The 19,129-nt window shown below is 38.2% G+C and overlaps 1 protein-coding gene across 1 annotated transcript; it reads left to right on the top strand.

Annotated features, from left to right (window-relative positions):
• Positions 1–2,613: 2,613 nt before the first annotated feature.
• Positions 2,614–18,915, top strand: LOC103779709 (leucine-rich repeat protein SHOC-2-like; the record flags this gene model as incomplete). Its single annotated transcript, XM_008947355.1, has 3 exons — positions 2,614–3,546; positions 16,518–16,655; positions 18,694–18,915. Coding segments are annotated over exons 1-3 (1,063 nt in total), but the record flags the coding sequence as incomplete, so codon positions are not given.
• Between the last annotated feature and the right edge of the window lie 214 nt (positions 18,916–19,129).

Below are 19,129 nucleotides of genomic sequence, written 5' to 3'. Positions count from 1 at the left end.
TTTCATGTGATTCCTCCTGCGTTGGCTTTTACTGTGTTTTGTCTGTTACAGGTCTCATCATAAGTCTTTATTTCTTATAAGTGTAAGTTGTAGACATTCTAGGTATTAGAGATTACTTTATTTGGAAAGAAAGAGGCTAAACCTTCTCAAACTACTTAAAATACATTGTACGGTCCCAGGCAGCAATTAAAATCTTCAGTAAAGAGATAAAAATGACATAGGTCCAGTACATTTACCTGTCAGCCTTTTGCCAGTCTGAACAGGGAGTGTATTTCGAAGGCAAGCTGCACTGTGAACTTGACTCCAGTTCCTGTGTGTTAGAGCAAGGTTGCCTGTGGCTTGCTGGCAAGTTGGCTGCTTCCTGGCATCTTTAACTGTGAGATGATGTTGAATTCTTTGATCATGACCCTTTGTATAGCTCTGGATTGTCTTTATGTTTCAGATGATGTTTTTAATGACTTTTCAATTTTTATCCTTTTGTCTAGGCAAAACATCTTTGTTCTTTACCAGGAAATACAATGTTATACTGGCATATTGAAACAGGGACCCTCCTCCTTTTATCAATGTATTTATTGAGATGCAAGTAAAGTAATTGCAATGAAGACAGTGAAATGCCTGCAGATTATTTGGAGCATTTGCAGGACTGAGCTGCTTTCAGCAGTACTGATCTCCAGCCACCTTTCCTTTCTGAGGTGCTTTCAAAGTGTTCTTCAGCTGCAGTGCACATAAGAAATTAAATGAATCTCTAGGTGGGTCCTAAATTTGATTAAATTGAAGCTCATGAGAGCAACAGCCCTGTGAGTATTTTGCACTTCAGGAGCTTAATGTGGAGCAGTAGCTGTCTGGCACTGCCACATGGTTGAATTTTCTGTGTATTATCAGAATTCAGAAACTGTGTTAGTTCTTGACTCTATGTTACCTTTTATACTGAGAACAAGTCGTTAGGCACTTCAGGCTCCCACCCTTTTAAGCATTTTTGCATTTGGAGTCATTACATTTCCTATTGCTGGAGTTTTACAAGCACATAGATTATACAGTGCTGAGAACAAGTTTTAAAATACAGCGTGGTGAGAGTTGTAGTCTTGAGGATTGGTCAGGTTAATGGAGGGTGTAAAAGCGGGGTGGAAATCTTAAGGATGCAGTGAGGAATTGGCTTGTGCTGCTTTAGAGAACTCTGTGTTGGAGAAACTGCCAAGTTAAAAGCTGTTGCTGCTGCTAGCAGATGGTCATGTCCTTTACAACAGAGTTGTCCAGAACACAGTAACTGGAGGCAGTAGGGTTTTTTGATATTATGGTGTTTGTAGCACAAACTTTGTGACGCTGCAGCAGTAATGAATCGGGGTGGAGGACTGGATGCCACCTCTTAGGGGAAGGTTCTCTTGAGCTTTGTTACTGAGCTTGATTTGTAGCTGAGGTAGAGTTGCTTGCCCTTCTTACCATCCTTAAATAGATTTGTGTTTTTGTTTTTGTTTTTGTTTTTTTTTTTTTTAAAATGTGAAGGAATGTATTGAGCAAAGTGTGCTCCTTTGTGTTCTCTGAGCACATTTATATGTGAAGGCAAGCATACAGAGCATAACTGCAATTAAAAATTGTTACTTGAGGTTGCTAAAAAATGTTTGTATTTCTAGTACTTGCTGATGGCTTAGGTATGCAAAATGATATTTAACTGATTTTGATTATGAGCTTTATGAACTTGTGCAGAAGATGGAATGCCAGGGCAAGAGCAGAGCTCCCGTGGAGATTTTAAGAGTATTTTAACATAGCTCAGATGATTGGGGAAACAAGGTACTCCTCTGGTACCCGAGCTTTATTCATCAGCAAGTGCTGCATAACAAAGGAAAGTTGATTCTAGGCCAAAAGGTAGTACTAACACAGAGACAGGAAATTACCATCATTGCCATTGATTGACTTATTTTCTTCCACAAAGACACATTAAAAATCCTCTCCAGAGTATTCGGAATTATAAAGTTCTTGGGCGTGTCATGTGTTTTGAAGTGAAACATTGAAGCAAAACTACTTTCTATGATATGCGGTGGTTTTGTAAAAATGGAAGTGGGGCTTTATAGGTTTCAGACACCTGTTCACTTATTAGGCTGCATTATAGTCATTGAGGGGGGGAAAATCAAGATACTGTCTAAAGATATGTTATTTCCTACTCTCATGAGAAATTTCTTCATAATTTTGCTTGTCTTGAAGCATAATATTTCTTCTGAGCTTTCTGTTGACTGGTTTATTTTGATAAATAGGTTTGTTTTGTTCCTCTTATTTTAAAACCCCTCCTGTTTGCATCTTCAAAAACATATGAAGCTGGTGACAAGGTTCTGCTCCATGTTAAAAGCAGAGATGTGCGGTTCAGAGATGGTCAGAAGGGAGAACTCAAGGCAATTTGTGTAGTCTGATTAGTATAGTTCTTCTACCATCGTGGGTTTTCTGAGCAATATGTGTAGTATTTTTGTTTTAGCACTGGGTTTTTCGTTGACATTTAAGGAGAAGGACAAATCATTAACCTGAGTTACTGAGCACAGACTTGATGTGGAAACATTCAACGTTTAACTGGAAGTTAAGTTTTACATTACACTAACTTTGGCTTCTCTTCTCTCTGTTACAGAAATACTAATACGGAGCATTTGACCTTCTAGTCTGTACAGCAGAATCTCCTGGTATCAGGATTAGGAAAGAGTGCCTTCAGAAACAATATGTAGCAAATGGGTATCACAACTCTGAAGCTCCTCCCTTGGTTCAGCGATTGCATGTTTTAAGGATCCTTGTCGCCTCAGCAGCGAATTGGGCTTCTGAACTTCAGAAGCGGATTTCATGTGGTGCTTGCTAAACATTGAGTCACCATGAGTAGTAACCTAGGAAAAGAAAAGGACTGTAAAGAGAAGGATCCGAAAGTCCCATCGTCAAAAGAAAGGGAGAAGGAGGCCAAAGCCTCTGGAGGATTTGGGAAAGAGAGCAAAGAAAAGGAGCCTAAGACCAAAGGGAAAGATGCCAAAGATGGAAAGAAGGACTCCAGTGGCACGCAGCCTGGGGTAGCTTTTTCAGTGGACAATACGATAAAAAGACCTAATCCAGCCACAGGTACCCGCAAAAAATCCAGCAATGCTGAAGTGATCAAAGAGCTAAATAAATGCCGGGAGGAGAATTCGATGCGCTTGGACTTGTCCAAGAGGTCTATACACATGCTTCCATCAGCTGTCAAAGAGCTGACGCAGCTAACGGAACTTTACTTGTACAGTAACAAACTGCAGTCCCTCCCGGCGGAGGTGGGCTGTCTCCTGAACCTGGTGACTCTGGCCCTGAGTGAGAACTCGCTCACCAGCTTGCCCGACTCTCTCGATAACCTGAAGAAGCTGCGCATGCTGGACCTGCGGCATAACAAGCTGCGGGAGATCCCCCCGGTGGTGTACCGGCTCGGCTCCCTCGCCACGCTCTACCTGCGCTTTAACCGGATCACTGCTGTGGAAAAGGAGATCAAAAACTTGTCAAAGCTCACCATGCTTAGCATACGAGAGAACAAAATCAAGCAACTACCTGCTGAAATTGGTAAGCCGTTACACTGATTGAATGTCCCATTCTATGCTTATGTTCATTTTTGCAATTCAGTTAAATACACATAAACTGCCACTTCTCCAGCTACCCTTCTTCATTGAAAACTTAAAAAAATTCTGCTCATGATTACACTGCTGCTTCTGTTGCTTATATTATGTTAGCCTATATTGAGAGTAATCACTACCTTGGATATACATGTTTGCCTTTTTTTTTTTTTTAAAACAACAAAACCCCTTTTTTCTCATCTATCATCTTAAAATCAGAGGTATCTTGTTTTCATCTTTGCCTTGTGGTTTCACATATTGTGTATTCAGAGCCCAGATGGTTTTAAAAAAATTAAAAAATGGGCATATTTCATTTTAAGATTTCTTTATAAATCATTTATGAACTGTTGCAAGTTACAGACATATGGGCATGTTACAGAGGGGTGTGACTGGTAATACAAGGTAAAATAGTTAGCTGTGTGCTATTACCATGAGCAAGCTGTTGGATGCTGTAGCAGTTAATAATGGAGGTTAATGATTCGTGAAAGTCTCTACCTTTTTTAAGTCATGAATATATAGACTCTTAGTATAAAGCAACAAAATGTATGCATGGCTGATGTTTTTTTTATGACTTAAAGAATAATATTTGTTTCTCCAAACATTGTTACAAAATTTGAAAGATGGTGGAATACTATGAAAGTTCCTTATTAACTTAAATAGTTTATTACCAAAAATGTGCAGGAATAATTGTATATCAAGAACTAAGTTCTTCCTCATAGATTCTGATTCATGGACAATATCTCTTTATCACTTTGTTCTCAAGCAATATTTGAACAGCGTTATCTGCCTCATTAAAAGTAGATTCTATCATCAGTGTGGTTTTTATTTTTTTTTCTGTGTATCACCAGTTCTTAAAATGCAAGCATAGCCAAGTCCCTTTCGGGGGAGGGGGAACACAAACTTCACACAGTCAAGAAACTACTTTGATATTCTTCAAGTGTGGGGAAAAAAAATACTGTAAAAGCCCTTAAAGCACTGTGAGTTGTAATTCCAATTCCTGTGTCCCATTTTCTAAAAGCTGATGGGGGGCTTCTTCCTGTTAACCAAGCCAGTGTGAGAGTATGTTAAGTGTTACTGAAGTTGGCCCCTGTGCTCACTAATTTCTCAAAGCTTGGGAAATGCTCTGGTTAGGGTCCCTAATAGATACTTTTCAAACCAGCAGTGCTTGCCTCTTTCTCCAGCATCTTGATATGAAAGGTATAAAACATGTTCTTGATGGCAGGAACTCCTGAACATGTCTGAGACTCCTAATCATGTTACCAGCAGTGTCCAGTACAGGCAGACTTCTGTTTGTGATAGTGGGAGTGGAGAAGTGCAGTGAGGCTGTCAGCTGCTGGTCTGTCTTGGGCTCCCTGTAGCAGGTATTGGAATGGATTCTACTATAGCCACAGAAACACTTTTTTGTGTTAGGCAAAAATTAAATGGGTAATGTGGTATGTTTCTGATCAATGTGATTTTTGAGTTGGTTTGAGAATCTCAGCAATGCTGGGAATTTCCCGTGAGGGAACTAAGAAATTATAATTATGACCTGTTTTGATGCTTCAGTTTAAGTCCACTTTTTACTCTACTTTGTATCCAGCAGTTAGTTGTGCTTTTATTTGTATTGTAATAATGCCCATGTTCCTTGTTAGGGGTCAGCACCTCATTGTGGAAGGCATTTTAGAAGGACAAATGCAAGATAACTGTCACCCTTATGAAGAATTTTGAAGGGAGGTCGCTATGTTCAGCAGCATCCTTTTTTAATCAAAGTAAATTTCTCTAAGTTGCCTGTGGTGGAATCTGTGATAGAAATTAATGAAAGCATTTCTAAGTTCAAGTAACAAAAATAATTTTAACTGCCAAGACATACAGGACAGGTGTTTGAAACCTTTTTCCTCAAATAGTAAAGACAGGTGAAATAGTTTAATTTTTGTGATTGACTTCTACTCACTCACTTTCATGCACCTTTGTTCTAGTACAAAGATGAAACGTGTGAGTTGGAAACCTGAAAAATGAAACTGCTGAGAAATGTATTTCTTTCCAATGGAATTTCTCTGTTTCTTTAAGTGCTTCTTTTACCCTACATTTTACATGTGCATTTGAAAAGGAACTTGCCTCTTAAGTCCCCGATTATTTTAATCCCTTGTTTGTTTACAGTGCAGTTCCTAAATACTATATATAAGCAAACACTTATATTATCAGCTTGTAAATAAAACAAATTTTTGTTGCTGAAAAGCGGGAAGTAAAATGAGGCTGTTATCTTTTACAAAGCAATATCATGTGGAGCATTTCAAATTCTTTTTAAAAACACCTCATTGTTCTGAGGCCTAAGGCTCACATAGCTGATAGTAAGCTAGTGTGCTTGTTCATAGTTTTAAAAATTCAAAGCTTATGTAGCTGGCTGACTTGTCCAGCAAGGGGAGAGTCTTGCAGCAGTTAGCTGCAATTTCGTGTTGCTAATCTGGTAAGCAATTCTGTGAAGAATTCTGGGTTTTCTTTACTTTCTCTTTTGGAGGTAGATGTGCTACAAAAGATTGCCCTGGAAAAGAGAGAGGGGGGAAAAAAAAAAGTGAAATCCCAGAGTTCAGTGTGAAAGATGAGATGCTGTTACTGTCACCTCAAAGAGCCAGCACTGAGTGCGATGGAATTAAGGTCTTAAACTGGTGCTAGAACTTGCAATGAGTTTCACTACCATTGGATACAAAATATCAGTTCTGTACAATTATGAAAGGCTTTCCCACTTTAGAACCTTGTTGCTTTAAAATAAAGGGTCACCTGATTTGTAAGCAATCATCCCATTTAGTTATTCTTCTAGGAATCTTTAGTCTCCAGCCTTATAAAGTTTATTTTCCTTATACTCTTGCTGAAAGAAATGGAAAGTAGGTCCCAGAGTCTTAGGTGCTCTGATACTTGAGATCTTTCTTCCAACACTCAATATGTCTATGACTATTTGGTTTTTGTGCCAGGGATCTTGCACTGTTCTTAGATGCAGCAGTTTTCCTCAGTTTCTTACATTTGCTCTCCCACTGTGTGTGCTGCCAGGAGTCATATCTTCTCCCAGCTATGACTGAGACCACAATTTTTAGTCTTTCATAAAATCTTCATTCCTTCTGTCACATTACTATCTTTTTTCCTGTGTTGTCTTATATTTGAGTGGTGAGCATGCTTGATAAGTTTGAATAAATTATTCCAGGTGAGAGCTTCCCTCTTTGTGCTGAAGGTAACTCTGTCCATGCATCTGAATCTTACATATTTTTGTAGGAAAGCGTTAATTCTTTATGCAAAAGTGATGTAAAATTTCACTAATTTTTTTTTTTTTCAAATCCCTTTTGGTCTCTGTTTTCATGCCTTTTTACTTTCATGCCTTTTATTAATGTTTCCTGCAAATTCTGTTCTGCATAGTGTTTAGATGACTGTCAGGTCATTAGAATCTCCCTTTGTTATTAATATTTGTTGGGTTCCTTTAAGGGAAACCTGAAACTCACTCAGTGCCTCAGTGAAGGTAAAACATTTAACAAAATGTTGTTTGTAAACCAGATAGTTGATCAGATTTTAAGTGGTCCTGGAAACTGCTTTAAAACAACTGACCTGTTATGGTGTGTATTTTCTTGAGGAAAACCTAGACGAGATGAAGCTACCAGCAATGAGCTGCATGGAAGTAATCTAAAGTTTAGTTCTATTTTAGGCTTTAAACTGTCTTTAGTAGTTAAACAACAAAAACTTAAATGAGGTGGTTACACTGGGGGAGATGTTTGTTTTAAATGCAAAGCAACATTTTAGTGAGAAAGAGGAAGTGTTATTATCTATAGTTAGTAAACAGAAGTGTGTGATTTTAGTCTTTTTTTTTTTTCCCCCCCCCAGAATGCAGCACCTCTCCTTCTCTTGCATCCAGTTGCTTTATTATAGGTAGGATGATGATAATAAGGTTTCATGTCTTTTCAATATTCAGAAGGCTTCTTAATTTTCAATAATAGTCTAGTCAATTGAATTCAGTAGACCAAAAGATGAAGAAAATATTATCTGTTTTTTGGAAGATAGTCTTTTAGTAACCTGGCAAATTCAGGATTTAGGTACCTACCAAATCATTGCTAGCAGTCCCTTATTGCACTTCCCTGAACACTTTTCCAGCAACATAGATATTGCTTCTACATATTTAATGCAAATGAAGGGATTTTAATAGATTGCATAGCAAGCTGAGGTTTTGATACGCATTGTTGTGTTTTCAAATATAAATAGATTTGTTTGAATAAGTTCTAAAAATACTTTAAAATCCTTTTAACTGAAAATGTATTCTGAGGTTTGGATTTTAAAAAATCCTTTATTTGTTGTTTTTGTTTTGCCAAAATCTGTGTTCTAGAATAGTGGGATTAGGGGGAGTTTTCATGAAATTACAGCTGATACGTAACAGCTTCATGATGCTGAAAGGGGCAATATCCACTCGCCTCCTCGCAGCTTCCCAGCTGGTCACTTCTTCTGCCCGTTTCTTCCAAGCTGTTCCTTGGGGAGCTGATTTATCTCACTAAACAGAAAAATATTAATGGTGTTTCTACTTTTGTAATCTGTTACTTTAGTTGAAATCAGTGAAGTTTCAGATAAGACTGGGATGGGTGTAGGAGGAGTGGGAGAGCATGAACTGGAACAGGGAGAACAGGACTGTCACTTTTGCCTGCACTGAGCTGTTAAATGAGCTTGGCTTATTGCAGCTCAGTTGTGAAACCCCACAGGTAGGATTGCTCATGTTGTATAAAAGCATATGAAGTGCACTGCAAGTGGTTTGAAGAAGGATGGATTACTGTCTGGAGAGAGACATTGAGAATGCATCAGATCATATTTTCAGAATCTTTTTTGCTTTTTCCCTGCTTTCCATGTCTTGCTCCAAAAAACCCTGTATGGCTTATTTGAGTCATGAGAACATCAGCTCAGCTCCACCTTCCACAAGCAATCTTTTGTTACGTTTTTATGTATAGTGGTGAGAATTCATTGATGCAAGTTTCTCGATGGCAAAGCTATTCTTACGTTGCTCTTTGTGAACCTAATATTTCTTATAAATTGTGTCCTATTTAACAGTGATGATAAATTTTCAGAGGCATCTTGCCCAGCTTCTGACGAGAATCTTACCTTTCAGAGTGCATCTTATCTTCCTTCTGACTGTAGCCCTAAGAAAAGATCTCTATAAAACTGGCATAGCTGTATATATGAGACTTGACCTGACTCCTTTCCCAGATCCAGCTGTTTTCATATCAGAGATTTCCTGAGCCTGGTGCAGCTTGTCTCTTCAGTAATCCTCAGCAGAATCTTACTCCATGGGCTTGGCCATTTTTTTTTTTTTTGTTAGCTCCTATAAATGCTTTGCATCCTTAGCAAAGTCCACAAGTTTGCTTTGAATGTTGTTCTTAACAGAAAGGTCAGTGTTGTGCAGATGTTGAATACATATACGAGCCAAATGCAAGAGCAGAACTTACCTGTTCACTTGGCAGTTGAATTTCTGGTGCCGTTTATGAAAAGAAACCTTTCTGTTAAGGTTTTAATCTGGAAGCTTTGCCAAAGCACAATCTGGAGGGATATTTATGGAAATGAATTCACAAGGTGGACTCCAGCTTCATCGCCATGTCTGGTAAATTGTCCGTTCCACTGAGATCAAAAACTTGAAGATTAGAATGAAAGAATGTGAACACTTTGAGTCAGACAGCACGAGGAGGATGAAAACCAGAGGAATTGTCTTGGGTTGCGGCCAAGCAAATGCTTCAGTTCGCAGGCTGTTACTTAAGCCTTCTGTATTTCTTGTATTGAGAGTTTTATTGCATTCCTCCATGTAGCGTTGAAGGAATTGTTCTGCACAATCAAGCTGATAATATTTTCTTGGCGAAGACAAGGTTGCGTCTTATACCAGTTCAGGATATTTTTATCCTCTTAGTGCACACACTGAAATAGAAATAATATTGTCAACACAGTAGAAATTACATTTGCATAGTTTCTGCAAGTTTCTTAAGACTCTAAATATTGTGTTTTCTGCCTGTGAATGCAACTCTTATTCTGTGGAGAATCTGGTCAGGGCTGTTCTGCAGGGGAAGTATTTTTAGATTATAATTTGGGGAATCTGCCTACACCAGACATGGAACATCTCTGAGACACTCTTCTGTTCTTCCCTTCTCCCATCTACCCAATATTTAGATAATTTGTGTTTTTTTCACTACTTTGAAACTCTTTTTCATTATACTTGCACCTGTTTGGTTTTCAGTAGCATAAACAGCAAACCAGATGTGTGCAGCTGCATTAGTTCATGTCTACACAGTCCATGCTGAAAATAGTGCCTCCTTATTAAATAACTTGTTAGTTGCAAAGCTTTTCTTTCAGTGATGCTTTGAGTTTCATTTCCCCCTTTTTTTAGCAGACATAACAATATAGAGAAATATTTCTTTACTTTTTTTTTTGTATCGAAGAACCCTTTCTTCTTTTTAAACGGTTCAAAGGAAACCAGCTTGTGTTCAAGTCAGAGAAAATGATTGCTTATTTGATCCACTTTGAGTTGTTTTCTTGAACTGCAGGAAGGGTAAAGAACTTGATTTTGGCTGGCTTCTGCTTTGGTGTCTGAGTTCTGATTCCTGTGAAAGCTCTTGTGGGGATGCAGTTTCGTCTTGTCAGCTAGTCAAATTCCTCCTGATTACATTTTCTTCAGACCAGCTTTAGGATAATGATTAAGTAGTCCTGCCTTTTTGATCTACTTGAAGAGCTTATTGGGATGATGCCTCAAGTGTAATTCCAGTAAATACTGACAGCTTGTTGGAAGTCCAGCGTTCTTTTTTTTTTTTTTTTTTTTAATATCAATGCAGTAATTATTTTAACTGTTTGAATACTTTCGTAAGTGCTGAACAGGAGATAATCACTTCCCTCTGGCTGTTCTTGCTACTGCAGCCTGGTAGGTGGTTAGCCTGTATTATTTGAGAGCAAGCACACTTGTTCCACACTCAAGATGGACAGGATCCAAGATGTGACCCTAGGTTCAGCCTCACCACAATCCCCTGGTCTTTCCCTGCAGAGCTGTTTCCTCACCAGCTGGTGCAAGGCTGTGCAGCTTGACAGGGTTGTTCTCTGCTAGGTGCAAGACTTTGTCTTTATCTTGACACTTCATGATGTTCCTGTTGGCTTATTCTACTGCCCAGCTCAAATCCTGCCTTGAGCCCTTGTAAGGCTGTTTCTTCTACGGTTCACGTATTTAAAATGTTGTTTGAACATGTTTTTAATTTTATTTATGTTTGTTACTTTCAGTTATAAACAATAAAGAAAAAGAGTTTTGCTGTTGTGTCTTGTTGAAGCTTGTTTTAAACCAGACTTTTGAGTCTGTCCTTCAGTTGAGCTAAGCTTCTGAGCTTTTTTGAGTAGTTCCCATAAATAGATCCTGCTGCCCATTCTGCAAGTTCTGAATGTTTTACTCTGATTATTTCTTACTTATATGAATATTTTAACTTTGGTACATAAGTCACTTGTGACCATATTAAAATTGCATTCTTTCTACTCAGTAACTTGTGTGTGGAAGCTATAGTTGTGCAGTAATAATTTAAAGTAACTCTGACTGCTTCATTGTTCTTTTGGGCAGTTGGTAATGCTCAGCAGAAAAGTTCAGGCTGTTACAGTGATGTACTCACATCTCATAGAGAGGGAAAAGATTGTGAAAATGTAACACTTTTTTTTTCTTTTCTTCTAAATTCAGGAAACTTATCCTATAGAGTGTTATGGAAAGACTAAAAACTCCTGGGTATGTTTTTGTTTTTTTTTTTTTTTCCCCCCCCCGAGCAGAGAACCTAATGAGAGATGAGTAGCTACCAAAGTTAGGAGAACTGTTTATAACTTGTTCCCAACATTGCTGATATCAGATAATTATTCTTTACAAATTATAGCCAGTGTTCAGACACACCAGCCAGAAGTCCCAGTAATATTTGCATTTTCCTCTTCCTTGTACTTCCCATAAGAGTCTTGATCCTCTTGGTGTGTCATCTGGCCCAGGATTTATCATGTCATGGATTTCATAATTTTCAATCTGCTTAAGCATGGGCAGGCATGGAGTTAATCCAGTGGAAGAAGGACTACGTTGCAACTGTTTGCTGTCCAGCACTGTTGCCCGCTGGGTGAATTAGTGGTGGGAGACACTGAAGCCTCTTTGCTACTGATTATACTCTCTCCCTGCACGACTGTTAATTTGTGTGTGTTTTTTTTGTTTTTTTTTTTTTTTTAAAATGAAGCCGTATTCTGTTTTTTAAATAGCCAGGAATTTTCAGAGTTATGTAATTCAGGGCACGTAGCTTGGTCCTCTTGTTGTAACAGGCTTTCAAGGTTGGCTATGTAATGGGACTATAATTCTGCCGCATTAGGCAAAAAATACTAGTTGTTTCATAATGCTGTGGTTTTTCAGCAGGTATATTTAGCTTTGTCATACTATAACATTTAGTCTCTGAGCATATGAGAACAACAGTGAGGTGATTGCTCACCCCACCTTATGTAAGGACTGTTGAGAAGTATACTTTGCTGTATTTTGAACAGTGTTTTTAACGGAAAGGTGGTTGGGAGTCTTCACAAACTATTTTAATCTGAAAAATGCATTTGAGTTTTCTGAATTTTTTTATCTTGTAGAACCTTGTAAAATATGTTTTGAAAGACTACATTATAGGGTGTAACTGTTTTGTGAAGATTATTTATAGAGAAACTACTTTATGTATTTCATATGGGTATTACTTGGACTTCAAAATCTTTTATTGTCAAGCTAGCTAGTACATGCAGTTTCTGTCTGCTTACTTGGCAGATTTTGAACTTCAATTGCTTTTTTTTTTCCCCTTGCAATAACAAGGCAGTATAGTATTAAAAAAAAAAAAAAAACACCCAACCAAAACTCCAGCAGCTTCCTAGTTTATTTTCTAATTGGGTGCTGCTTGTCCCTTCAATGCAGGTGTAGATAGTCCATAGAAAGTCCTTTATTCACTACTCTGAGCTTAAGATGTGTCTATTTTGGCCAGTAATTTTGGTGAAAAAAGTTAATTAATTTCACCTGTGATTAGTATTTCCTTAAAGCAGTCCTTGCCTTTCTCCAGTAATTTGGGGACTTTGAAAAGTCCTTTGGTGAGATGATTCTGGAGTTGTCTACCTTGTGAACAGGAATGGGTTTTTCTTTAGTAAACTGCTTTGTGGGAAAGGCTGATTTTGAGCTACAGTATGCTTTTAGCTGGCTCATTTCTGTTACATTGATTAAGATACGAAGGTGTTTCAGCAAAGTTTATGTAGTACACCAGAAAAGAGCAAATGGTGATTATTTTAATATAAACAAGATTGTGAGCTCCTCACTCACGAACCGTTTTTCTTTTTGTACCTGAGCAAATCTTTCTTTTAGGAAAACTTTGTTTTTGATTTTGACATATGCTTCTTAGCCTGACCAAGCAAAAAATGCTAGATTTTAGTTGTATCTTGGTGAAACTTATTTTCACTTTTTAAAATTTTTTTTGAGTAGTAGTTCCTTCAGTACAGTTGCCACTTTTCAGACAGTAAAAGGGACACTTTCAGTCACTGGAACAAGCTGGCTTTACATCAGTTCCTACGAAGAGCATTGTGCAGATGGCCTCAAGTTTGGCCTTTTTGTTCTCGCAGATCATTATTTGTTGTATTGATTGTTTATGCCATGTGTTTATTCTGGCATAATTTTTGAAAGAGCTGCTGTTGTGCAGCAGTGCAGTGAGTGCACAGTGTGTCCATTCACAGGGTAAATCACCACCATCAGTCAGCCATTGAAAAAGCTGCCCCTGTTCTTTAGCTCCTGGTACCCAGAGTGGTTCTGGGATCGTGTACTGGATTGTTTTCAGTAGTGTTGGCCACTTTAACTGCTGTGTGGCTAGTACTCAGACCTCCGTGCACACAGGACAGAGACCCTCTCACTCAGCAAGGTAGGTAGAAATGGAGTTTAAGGGCAGATGGTGCTGAGGGCAACAGGGCGTGACCAGCACTGGTTTGTAAAGGGCTCGACCCTTTTATTTCCTTATCCCTCTGTTTTCCCCACACTTGTCCTTCCTAAAACACACTTCTTCCTTCCCATTCCCTTCCCTAGAGATCTCATAGCAACTCTTACCATCCCAAGTTGCTTTTCCTTGTGCTTCATAGTAGGTGTTCAAGGCCCATGTGCAGCAACAGCCCTCTGTTAGTCTGTGAGGTGCTCAGGAGAGCCTGTCAATGTACTCAGTGTAATGGGTCTCACACTGGCCATGGGGCTGATGGCTCTCCTGGGATAGTCAGTATTTGGGTTCTCCCACTCAGTGCTGGTCCTCTGTGTGCTTTTGCATATGAATATGAGCCTCTGCCACATCACCTAGACATTCTTCACCTTGTTAAGCATGTTGGATGTAAGAATTCCTTCCAGACATCATAGGGAAAAACGGCAGAAATGTACCTTGAATGCATTTTGACTTGCACACTCTCTGTTGTGTCTCAGCAATCCAAGTTGAAGTGCTGAAAGAATTTCAGTGCTAACAGCACTTCACCTTCCCTCTCCTTCTGCCCATCTCCTGCCTGAGACACTGTCAAACTATAAGTAGTAGTATATCCAACAACAAGATTCTTCACTGAGCGATGTGAACTAAAAGCTGAATATTATCTCTTGAAATTGCCTTTCTTAAATCACTGTATTTTATGGTAGGGCTTTAACTTTCACTTGATTTCTGCTTTAAAGTCTGAAACCTGTTAGGTAGTCCTCAATCTATTTTAACACTCAGAATTTTTATGAAATGTTTAGCACTGTTGCTTTTAAAAATAATGTCTGCATCTGTAATATAACAATATTGAGTATGGCTATCCAAATTAAACCAAATTGGTAGTAGCTTGCCCTTAGCTGGCTAAATAAACATAGGCATTCTTTTTTTTCTCTCTTCAGAGATATTTGTTAGCTAGTGAGATGTTTGTTTCAAACACGTAGCTTTCTGTTGTCAAAGTTTTCAGCAGGTGCAAAAATGAAGTGCCGCAAATGTCGCTGCAAAAACTGAAGTCTTTCTTCAACTTCAGCAGATGTAGAGTGGGAAGAGTCAAGTAAATGAGATATCAGTGTGGTGAAAAGAAATTTATGCCACATTTCAAACTTGACATCATTGGTTTAGGTCTGGAATGAAAACAAATGAAAACAGCAATCAAAGTGAAAACTAGTGCCCCGAAGTGTGTGAAGGTTCATGAGTTATCTTAGTAAAGATCTGTGGGTTGCTTTTTTTGTTTATTTAAAGGGAGGGATTTTTAAGTCTTCGTCAAGCTTTTCTTCCTCCTATTGCCATTTAGCCCACTTGTTTTCAGGAATAACAGAAAGGCGGTCCTACCACAGAACACTAATTCTTGCTCAATATTTTTTAAAATTTGCTTTCTTCTGCTTATTAATGACATAAAGTGTGGTTTATGCCGTGCTGGATGCAGTGTGTCTGACTATTTATTCTGCTGCCCTGAATACACCTGAATGTGGACTTAAGAGAGGACACACACAGAGTGGTGGAGGAGCTGCTTAACTGCCACCTTTACATTTCCATCTGCATAGCTTCTAGAAAAACATCCTAATTTAGAGTGTCAATAAAGGCAGGAAATAACATCAGTTCTGTGTTAATAATGTAAGAAAAATGAAATAAAAATGGAATAATGAAGCTGTTTGGCTTTTTTTTTTTTTTGCTGGCCTTTCACAAGTGTTTTGTGATATGTAGTAAATATTTTCGCTGCATGACACCTGCAACTCAGTACAGAGTCTGAATTCATAAATATTTTACAATTTATTAAATTACTGTGTTATTATCTGCTGATCTAATGGGTAGACACTCTACACGTCACAGCTTGCCCAAGCTACTCTTGCAGGCCTGTGGGAAAATCTTTAAAGGATTGTGTCAAAGATACAACACCGAAGCTTAAAAATAGACATTCACTCCTCAAAAGGAATTTGCTGCTCTTCCAAATTTGTTACTCTGAGTCATAGTCTTATACACAAATATGGTGACCTCATCGTTACTGGATAGAGTTGAAGCTGTTCAAATCATTTGCATTAATTTCACATCCATCAGATGAAAAAGAATGTGAATGCTTACACCTGTACTCATGCACACGGTTTTGATGTTTTGGCTTTTTTTTTTTTAAACCCAACAAGCTATTGCTCAGAACACACGCTCTTTGTCGTTAAAATAGGTGAAACTACTGTACTTAGAGAGTTGTGCCTAACCATTTAAGTTCATTTGTAAATGCAAGGAATGAAGCAATTCAATGTAAAGTAGCTCTAACTCTAAGCAAATAATATTTTTTTTTAAGGCTTAAAAGATTTGATTTCAGACTTAATTGCTATAGCTCTGCTTGCATTTGTAAAATATAATAAATTTGTAAAATATAGTAACCTGTCTAAATAGGTTTACAGTTTACTTATCCTATGTTGCCTTTTTTTGGCATGACTAAAACTTATTAAAAATTGCATTCAGGACTTTGGGTAGGTTATCTAGTCAGCCAAATAATTTTGATGTCTCTTCAGTGTTGATTTTGTGCCTGAAAGTAATTAGTGGTATAAAAACAGATTTCAGTTCCTCAAAATTCAATAGAATCCACTTATTTTGTGATGTTTTAAGCTTCCAGTCAGCCTGAAAAACGTGTGAAGTATAGATTTTGTACTCCTATTCCACAGCTTCAACTGTCAGAAGAAAATCAATAGATAAGTTAGATTTCTTCAGAGAATCAATAAAAGCTTTATTTGAGTTAAAAAAAAAATATTTATCAGGTTTTAGATCTGACTGCTGAAATGATGGTCTTCTAATGCCTCATTTTATATGTATAATTTTATGGTAGCAAAAGCTTTTTACACATTATCCCCAAATCTATCTGATTAGACAACGACTTCCACACAAACATTAATATAGAGCTGTACATTAAAGAACTTGATGTTTTGGTTTTCTTGTGTGCTTTTAGGTGAGTTGTGTAACCTCATCACGCTGGATGTAGCGCACAATCAGCTTGAACATCTTCCAGAAGAGATTGGAAGCTGCACGCAGATCACCAACCTTGACTTGCAGCACAATGAGCTCTTGGACCTGCCAGAAACCATAGGTATGTGAAAAGGCTGGAGAAGAGAAAATAAGTCACCATTTCAAAATGTTCAGTACAAGGAACGAATTTAAGAATGAGTTTTTGAGTGCTGAGAGTAGAATGGCTGATGTTGAGCTCGAGGCAGATGTACACTTGAGATTAAAACCAAAGAGGGGTGTGTGTGTTAACTTAAATGTAGTTTCTAGCTTTCTGAATTACATTATTAAATCTATCTGCTACAAAGTGCAGCATTGTCTGAGAATGAGAGTTCCAAGGAAACAAATCTATCACTTCTCACTCTGATTTAAGGTGTTCTGTGGTTATGAGTAAAGGTCTACATCTTGTCTGTCCATTTTGTAATGAAATGGAGCATATGGAATAAAAGACTACAAGACTTGTAGTTGAAGTGCAATACCTTGGCAAATAGCTTTAACTTACACCTGTGGCTAAAGAAAAACAGAACTAAACAAATTATGTATATTTTATGGACTTTGGTAGAACAACTAAAAAAAACCTTCCACAAAGCTGTCATGCTCTAGTGCAATAGAATACAGAGAGTTTGCAACTTAAATTTGTACTAATGGGCTGAAATCAATACTGTCCTAGTCGATATCAGAATCTCCTGTAGACAGAAACAACAAAACATGGCTTTTTGTAGTTACTTACATCAGTTTTAAACAGGTGATGGAGAAAGATGCATGCTGTGATTTAAAAAGACAAAACCTGAGGTCATCATGATTTTAAACACTTATTTGTCACCTGAACATATTCAGAAGAACAAACATTATAAGTTAAGAAGTCTTTATATTGAACATTTCATTAATATACTTTAATGCATAGTAAAGTGAATGACCAGAAGTGAGGAAACACTTAACAACACTCCAGCTTTTCTTCTAGCAGTAAATGTGAGTGTGGAGCTACTGTGGCTTTTTGTTTAGAAAATTTGACCTGAACAGAGTTTACATTGATGAAGTATCCACTGGAGCTAAACTTCCTTCCTGGATTGATGATATTTTTAAACTCTGGAGATCCCGTTTCATCTGGAATTTGCATCTGACTTGCGCAGTTCATAAGCACAACCTGTATTTTTGTAGCTGTTTTGTAAATCTTATTGAAATTTGTTTTAAATAAAATTTGTGTAGTGTCCATGTCATATTTAGGAACAGTTTTTTCTGGATAAACTGCTAATTATAGGAGATAATTCTCTGAGCAATTGTGAGATTTCCATTGTCAGGGCTTATAGACCACTATTGTTGATTCTTGGGCAGGACAGTAGTACTGGTTACTCAGTTGTTTAGTAACTGGCAGTCACTGAACTTCTCAGAGGACCACAAAAATCTTGCTTATAAGTGCTGCAAGACTGTGCTTACAGGGGAAGGTTTTTGAGTAGGAGAGGCATAAAGTAACTTAGACAGTTCAGTAATTTCTGATAGATAGGAAATTGCTGACTATGCAATCAAGATAGTTTGGACTCATCTGTTTCTTCAGAAAGCTATTGTAAGCTTAGGTGGTTTGTATTCAGTCGGGTTCATACCTGGTTGGACTGGATTTCTGCCTTTTTTTTTTTTTTCCTTTTTCCATTGCATGGTCTTTATAGTTGTTTAAAGTTACTTATTTTTAAAGGTATATAGCTGTCTGTTTACGTGCTTATCTGAGCTGAATATCAATGCTGTATAATTCAAGAAACCACCAAAGACAGATGAATAATGGTAAGAGACAGCAGTGTGCCATAGTGCCTTTAACCTTACATTGGTTTAGTTTTTGCTCCACTGGAAAACACCTGTTGTTTTTATTGACCAAGGTGTAGTAGCTGAGTGTTTCTGTTTAGAGTGAAAACTTAAAATCATAAATGAATACTTGTGCCACATACAGTTCACAAACAGCCAGAATTAAATACTGAAGGGAAAAATTCTAATCTCCATTTTAAATGATAATGATCAACCTACATTTATGCATGTTACAGAAGAGGCAGCCGTAGCCAGTTCAGCAACATTGGCTGTATTTCTTAGTCATCACAGTTTTGGTTCAACTTTAAAGCAAGTTGCGGCTTGATTTTTAGATTACAGCTTGCTTTGTGGTTGGGATGGTTCAGCAAGAGAGTTTGAGCACTCGGAAAAACCCAGCGAGTCAGTGGTGCGTGGCGGCTGCTGCGCGTCCCTCGGCCGGCTGCGGGACGGGCCCTCTGGCCCCTCCAGCTCCCGGTCCCGTCCCTTCCCTGCTCACGGGCATCCACCTGGTGTTGGCACAACCGGCTCTCCCCGCAGCATTTACATGCTGCCAGGTTTTGCTGCTCTTAGTGTGTGGTGCTCCTCCCCCATCCCAGAGGCCTTTGTTTTTCTTGAGAGATGTTCTTGCCGAGCTGCTCTGAAAAACAGCCCCCTTCCTTTTCTGTTTCTCCCCTCAAAAAGGACCTGTTCCCTCCTTCCTCCCACCCCTCCACCAAGAAAAACCTCCTTGCCAAAGTGCTTCTTAAATTCACTGCTGGACTAGCTAAC

Source organism: Merops nubicus, unplaced genomic scaffold (assembly GCF_000691845.1).
Source record: "Merops nubicus isolate BGI_N331 unplaced genomic scaffold, ASM69184v1 scaffold22389, whole genome shotgun sequence".
Lineage (NCBI taxonomy): Eukaryota > Metazoa > Chordata > Aves > Coraciiformes > Meropidae > Merops > Merops nubicus.
Note: the sequence above shows the minus strand (reverse complement) of the source record. Positions and strands in the feature narration are given on the sequence as shown.